The 7,269-nt window shown below is 34.9% G+C and overlaps 1 protein-coding gene, 1 non-coding gene and 1 pseudogene across 2 annotated transcripts; 1 reads left to right on the forward strand and 2 right to left on the reverse strand.

Annotated features, from left to right (window-relative positions):
- Positions 1–486: 486 nt before the first annotated feature.
- On the reverse strand, positions 487–2,558 carry LOC143619936 (uncharacterized). Its single transcript, XM_077091755.1, has 4 exons — positions 2,364–2,558; positions 2,165–2,287; positions 1,917–2,078; positions 487–1,004 (listed from the first exon to the last, which is right to left on the reverse strand). The coding sequence occupies exons 1-4, from the start codon at positions 2,468–2,470 to the stop codon at positions 701–703; spliced, it is 696 nt and encodes a 231-aa protein (XP_076947870.1). The 5' UTR covers positions 2,471–2,558; the 3' UTR covers positions 487–700.
- A 1,235-nt stretch (positions 2,559–3,793) lies between these two features.
- Positions 3,794–3,866, forward strand: TRNAK-CUU (transfer RNA lysine (anticodon CUU)). The gene has a single exon. It is a non-coding gene; the product is annotated as a tRNA-Lys (tRNA).
- A 125-nt stretch (positions 3,867–3,991) lies between these two features.
- LOC143620085 (glucan endo-1,3-beta-glucosidase pseudogene) lies at positions 3,992–5,348 on the reverse strand (annotated as a pseudogene).
- Positions 5,349–7,269: the final 1,921 nt, after the last annotated feature.

Below are 7,269 nucleotides of genomic sequence, written 5' to 3' on the forward strand. Positions count from 1 at the left end.
AAGTAGATTTACCATAATGTGGCAACAAGACGTAAGTAATTGTATTCGTGCGGTAACAAGACCACATATTTATAATTTATCTCATTACTACATATCAGAAAAATGACTACTTTGTTGATTTATCTTTACCCTTAAGTCAAGTATAGTCAAATATGCCAGAACACATATTGCTTTAAGATACCATGATGAAAAAGTGAACTCCCAACTTTTGTGGATAATGATGTAGTCTTGCATTTTGCTTTAAAGCTTTAATGAAATGATGGCACATGATTGTGTAGTTGTTAGGTATGCCAATTTGTTGTTTCTTTTTCATCTTTACAACTGCTATTTTCAGATATCCAGATCCAGCTTCATATTTTATTAGAACTGAAAATGGAGATGGTGGATGGCATGATCCTTGACTTTTCTAAGTCAAACATCTTAATTTTCAAATTTAGTAGTTACATAAATCTTGAAACTTTCTTGATTTGTTTCTTCTCTGTGCCATCATCATAACAAATACTAGAAATAGAAGAAAGAAAATCTACACAAAATATTTAACAAACATGTATTAATTCACCATTCTAGACAATCGGGTTGACTTTCAAAAGTCAAACACACCAAAAGTATGTGTCTCTAGTTCTATACTATTTCATTACTATATGTCTATATTCCACAAGAGTATGCCAAACATGCATAGTTGATAATACTATCTTTTAGATCATGAAACGAGCGGGACTCTGTCTCGATGCTCATCCTTGGTCAAAGGGTGATCTAGAAAGTCAAAATCATTGTCTTCATCTTCAACATGGTGATCATTGTTGTAACTACTTTTGATATACACTTGTGATCTTGATTTAGCTAATCTTTTACCAACATTTCTTTGAGTAAAGCTACCGAAACCTTTGATCCCACTCGTGAGCTTACGGGCCCTACATCGCTCTTCTTTCAAAAAAGTTTGGTCTTCTTCAAGCAACTTCAAAATTCTTTCTGATTTCTCTCTTACCCTTAATCCCCAATTGAATCTGCATGTAGAAAACGATTAATTCAAGTTTTCACAATTATAAATAAATTGTTGCATATATTATTTTATATAAGGGTATGAATTTCTAACATGACATGAATCTGACAGCAGTCTTGAGGGTCTGGTTTAGTCTAAACAGGTTCGGGTTACTTTCGGGTGAAACCCACGAACATGACTAGCTAAACATGTCGTGTTTAGGTTGACCTAACAGGTTCACATGTTTACCTTTATGATTTGAACTTGCTTTTTTAAAATGTGTTTTATGTCATAATTTAAACTAATTAAGTCTTTTATGCCAAACTAAAGTACACAAGATACATAAGCATAAATTTTATAAAACCTAATCAATTTATATAAATTTACATTTTTTTGTTTGTATATTTATAGGTTTAGGGTAGATATTTGCATTCGAGTTTGATGGAGAACATTTGTGTCAACCCATGAAAATCCGTGCTATATTCGGGTGCGCCTAATATGATTTTAGGTGCGAGCCAAAATTTTGGGCTGGGGTTGAACTCGTGAACACGTTTAGCTAAGCATATTATGTTTAGGTCGACCTGACGGGTTCACGGGTGACCCATTTACTTCTATATCTAATCTTTTTAAAATTTGTTTTATGTCATAATTTAAATTGATTGAGTATTTTATTGCAAAATATAAAGGACAACAGATAAAATATGCATCAAGTTTATAAAAACAACTCATTTATATAAATTCACATTTTTCTAAAACTTGTAGCTTGTACAAATTTGTATTCAGGTTAAACGTGTCATCTTCGTGTCAACCCGTGAAAATTCATGTCGTGTTAAGTTTATGCATCTGACATGATTTTTGGGCACATGCCAAATTTTCAGTTCATGTTACTTCGACCTACTAACCTACAAACACGGCCCATTTAAGAGCCTATGCGTACCTTTCTTGATCAAAATGTTGGGAAATAGTCATCTCCTTGATAACCTCTTTATCACATTGAAATTCTTCACAGATTCTATTTGGGCCATGTGTGAGCAAATGATCCAATAAAACAAGAGCCTTATAAGAGCCTCTCCAATTCTCTTTATCAAACTTACATAACCTAAAACACCCATCAAAACTTGCAAATTCATTTCATAAATAATAAATCAACCCACTTAAATACAAAAGTATCACTAGATTAAACACCTTTTGTGAAGAATATCGACAATTCTCCAATAATCATCGACTTCAAAAGCCGCACGTGATATTAATCCCATTGTTCGCGTGTTGGGTGGCCATGCATCTTCATCAGTTGCTTCTTCAGTCAATCTAAATATCAAAAATAAAAATTTAAACTATAAACGTAAAACAAATTTAAAAGCGCAAGTTAAAAACACAAGCTTACAGTTGTGCAGGCGTGACATCCATTAAGGCCAATCGAGCGGTTTTGATCTTCTCTTTGAAAAAGAAAGAAGCTTGTTTTTTGAGTTCTTGGAAGGAAGGAGAACCCATTTTTTTGCTTGCCTTTTGATCTTAAAAGTTTGTATAAATATCATTATGTGTACAAATTGTAAGTAATAAATTAATGTCTTTTTGAGTTGAATATACCTAAACTAATAAGGGTTTGCAACTACTCCATTACCAAATACACCCAATAGATAAGAAGTGGATTTGGCCTATGTAATGAGAATGACAAATGTTGAGTTTAAAACAAAGAAACCATGGATTAAATGTTAGGTTTTGAGCCATTCAAATTCAAAAAGCTAAAATTGATGATGTTAGGTTTTGGCTGATTATGCATGTCTTTAGGTACGTGTCTTTTGAGCTAGATTTGGTCAAACATTTTTGCAAAATTCATGTTTTTAAAATACTCTTGCGAGTCTATTTTGTAAGTTTTCGACTTTTCATACAAGTATCGAGAATGTTCATGTTAGTTATCAACTTATCATGTTGATTCATTTTTAATAAGCAAAAATGCCATTTTACTATGTTTTCTAACTTTTCATACAATAACAAAAAGTTCACCATGGTTATGTTTTATTCAGTTATTACGAGTCTATTATATTTTCAACTTTTCATACGTGAAAGTTTCACATTACTTGTCATGTTGATTCGGTTTCTAATAACTGAGTGCACAAAATTAACGAGTAAGGCTATTAATTGGTGAAAAAGTTTGATTTCAGTATTAGAACACAAATCGGATATTGGCTTAATTCACCCCAACCATTTATTAATCAAGAAACTCAACTCAAAACTTGATTACAAAGTCCTTATCCTTAAACACGGTATATATAGCAAACCTAAACATGTTCTACTATAAATGGGACACAATTAATTAATTCTACAATAATTATCTAACACATATCCTATCATAACTCGATTAGGATTGGAAGATAATCATCCATAAATTAATCAATATTATTTTTATATATTCCTTGCACCCCAAGGAACACTCCTTGATCGTCCCCCAAACCGAACCACTTACGAACATGAATTCACCAACAGCGAGCACATAAAGGAAGTGCATACAACATAATAACTTACTCCTAAGATGCTATTAAACGAAAATGGGTAAAAAAATAACTAACTATTATTACCGTATTAAGTTGGCTTAGAGACCAAGTATTTAACCCAAATCGACCCGTTTACGAGCTTGTCACATCGAAATCCAGTTTGAAAAAAGTTCAATCAAAAGAAAGAAAAACACAATCTCCTCGAATCATTAACCTAAATTTAACTATGACAATTAACATACCAATAATATGTCAAAACTCCTATACACTACAATCACAATTAAAATATACAGTGGTTATTTCATAAGACGCAGGCACGGCAGCCCGTCTAGCTCAGTTGGTAGAGCGCAAGGCTCTTAACCTTGTGGTCGTGGGTTCGAGCCCCACGGTGGGCGAATGTTTTTTGAAATTAGGATGTCACATGGCATTGTTACGGACAAACTAATATTTTTTACGATTAACATCGATCATTAATTACAATATAAAAATTCAATTCCTAAGTTAATAACTTGACAATCTACTACAACATAAAAAAAGAAGCCAGTACAAAAACAACAACAGCAACAATGCCTTTGGAAACCTTCGTCGATGAACTACTGTGTCTGTAAGGAGTTGTTTCCGAAGATCCCGACTGTGACTCACCCGAAGACTTATCAGAACCACCCGAAGACTTATCAGAACTACCCGAAGAACCTCCAGAACCAACACTACCATCTGGACTTGACGACGGAGAACCCTCAGGACTCTAAAAAACAAAAAAATTCAAATATTAATAAAACATCAATCACAAAACTTTGTTTCATAAATTATGCTCAAGTTCTTACAAATGTTGGCTTAGTTCCATTCATGACACCAATGTCGTACACCTCCGTGAAATCTGGTTTGAACAGCCCAAAATTTCGCTCTGCAAGCGAACCGGGCTTCTGATTCTCGTTGAACAATGCAAAGATGTAGATCTCGAAGCTTTTTCCCGGCATTAATGGGGTTCCATCTTTTGATGTAGACTTCTTGATCATCGCTCCGTTGTATGCCTTCGCATTGTCGGTGTTTACCCATGTAAGCCATGGCTCACCGAGCGATGGCCAACCCGTCTCGCCAACTATAATAGGCACATCCGAGTATCCTAGTTTCTTCATAGCGGAGTACACCGCATCCATCAATCCATCAAACATGTTTTCATACTTGTTCCCGGTTTTAGGGTCGACAAACCCCTTGTTTGGTTGGAACAAAGCGTAACTATCGTTACCTGGGGAGTACCCGAAGTAAGGATATGGGTTAACCATAAACCCTGACTTGGTACTGCTCAAGAACTCAAGCATATGTTTTAATATCTCGACGTCCCACCCAGTTCTAAATGCACCAGAACTGGGAGGGTCTGAGGATAATAATATACCTAGTGAATGTGGTGTTGTCACTTTTATTTCACCCATTCCCGCCTTTTCCAACGCTCCATGGAGCGTTTTCATGGCGGGGACCACGTTGTCTATTTGTTCCTTAGTTCCCCAGTGGAGAATCTCGTTACCAACAGCGATGTAACGGATTTTCGTATCTGGGTAATATGGTTTTATTTTGTCTTGGACCCATTTTCCCGCCTTATCAGGATCCGTAAGGGATGGGATGTCCCCATTCGGGACGGTGATTGTCACGTAGATACCCGTGTTAGCAAAGGCTTTCAGGATTTCACTATTCATATCAAATATTTTGATCCGGTCGATTATCGTATTCTCTTTAAGGAATTGTGCGACTTGTCTAGGCGACGGGAGGTTGTCGGCAGTCGTGCCATAGTTTACACCGATCGAGCACACGGGCAATACGATTCGGAGGAATGTGGCTAAAAGAAGAAGATGACGCATGGATAATCGTTTCGGAAGCTCCATATCTGTTAATGTTGGTACAAAGCTAGATGAACATCTTCAAGGTTTAATAGACTAGGTACTAGAAACATTCTCAAGGATTACACAAACCATATAACAATTTGAAATAAGGAAAAATGATAATGATAATATTAAACAAAAAGAAACTTACAATAATTACTAGTTGAATGGATCATCGTTTTTGTTACATCAAGAAACTGCACCACAACTTCTCCAACAATTCGTTACCACAACATGTTGGAGATCCGATGAAGATTAATCAACAGTTGTGATATTGAAATGCCGAGAAAGGATTCGAGTCATCTTGTTGGTTTAAAAACGCAGCAAGTATCTCGGGCTATTGGGATCGGTTGATAGCGAACATGCATGAATGTAGGACCACCACTACGTTGTTTTGGATCACTATTTTTGGAACTAAGTTTTATATAAATTGATTCGTATCCTTCTTTTTATCAAAACCTTTAAAACATTAATTTGAAATTTATAAAAAACATAGCGTCGTTAATCCCTTTTAACGGAGGACCATTAAAAACCAACTTTTTAAATTTGTGACAGTCAGTGATAATAAAATAAATAACATCATTCAATAGGAATTATTAGATCTACTTTTAATATATAATTAACAAATATGATTCTCCACACATCTATACTATTCAATTTAGTTCGTGCCTTTTAGTTTGTACAACATTCTTTCGTATTTATACATCATATAATTTTTGTTTCTTTCTTTACACTTTAATTAATAAGCTTTCGTTTTCTTACGTTCGAACTTTTAGTTTGTACAACATGTGTTTTAATACTTGTACATCTTATAATTTACATTCTTCTTTGACTTCAATAAGTTTTCATTTTCTTCTTCGCCAGGGAAGACGTCGGAGGTAACCAGGAACATCAATTTAGAGGCCATCGATTTCACACCACCACCATCACCACACATCGGTTTCACATCACTAGTACATTAGTGGCCATCGACCACACAGAGAGGTGAGGACGCAATCTGCCGGAAAAACGCAACGCGATTTCCTCTCTGCTAGAAAAACGTAACCTACACCCAAATCTGTTCCAAACTGCGGGCCGTGTTTCTCCAGCAATTCATTTGAAAGTGTATAATCATATGATGTATCAGCCACGACGCACAGACGGTGGCTTGAGTTCGTGTGAAAGATGGATGTTGAAGACCGTTTAAACTCAAATTTTAGGGTATAGAACTTTAGATCATGACTCAGGGGTGTTTGGGATTGCTTATTTTCTCCAACTTATAACTTATATTAACTTTTTAAAAGTATCAAGGTGTTTGAGATTACTTATATTATGAGAGGAAAAGTTTCAGAAATTACAACTTTATAACTTATTAATTTAATGAAAAATTATAAAGAGGTAAAATTAGGAATCCCAAACACCCCCTAGGTTGGGGAAGTAGGGGGCTTGGATTAAAAAAAAGAACAAAATATAAAATAAAAGTGAAAAGATGTTTGTACCCCTTAATTAGATGGAGTTAACGATTTGGACATTTTTGGCAAGAAATGGGAAACCTCAATGGTACATATGTAAAAAAGAAATTTTTTGAACGGAAATCACATAAATGACCAAACTTTATGGACGATTTTGGCTTTACGTTATTTTTTTTATTTTTTATTTTTCTAGCACGAACGAAACTTATACATTTTTTATACTAAAACATGCCTGATTAATTCTTTTTTAAGTTAATACACAATGCGTTGAAAACTTGGAATTTTTAACTTTCATTTCAACCGGACTTCAAACAGTCATTCAAGTAGTGCAAGTGGCGATGTTTGGATTTAGTGACGGCAGTGACAGAAATTATGGACCCAAAAATTTTTGGTTCGACGAGTCACCTCATGTCAGGTGGGTGATTCGGGTCAGTCGGGTCAAACAATTTGAAATCTAAATATCTAATTTTTCT

Source organism: Bidens hawaiensis, unplaced genomic scaffold (genome assembly GCF_021521415.1).
Source record: "Bidens hawaiensis isolate Kalapana, Puna unplaced genomic scaffold, B.hawaiensis_p1.1 tig00002525_1, whole genome shotgun sequence".
Classification (NCBI taxonomy): Eukaryota; Viridiplantae; Streptophyta; class Magnoliopsida; order Asterales; family Asteraceae; genus Bidens; species Bidens hawaiensis.

What these genes read in the sequence shown, in the direction of transcription:
- LOC143619936 (XM_077091755.1), bottom strand. Translation starts at nt 2,470, where the DNA reads ATGGGTTCTCCTTCCTTCCAAGAACTCAAAAAACAAGCTTCTTTCTTT. An exon ending in GATGTCACGCCTGCACAACT is followed by an intron (nt 2,288 to 2,363) that starts GTAAGCTTGTGT and finishes TTTGATATTTAG; the next exon opens with ATTGACTGAAGAAGCAACTG. An exon ending in CAACATTTTGATCAAGAAAG is followed by an intron (nt 1,005 to 1,916) that starts GTACGCATAGGC and finishes TTCTACATGCAG; the next exon opens with ATTCAATTGGGGATTAAGGG.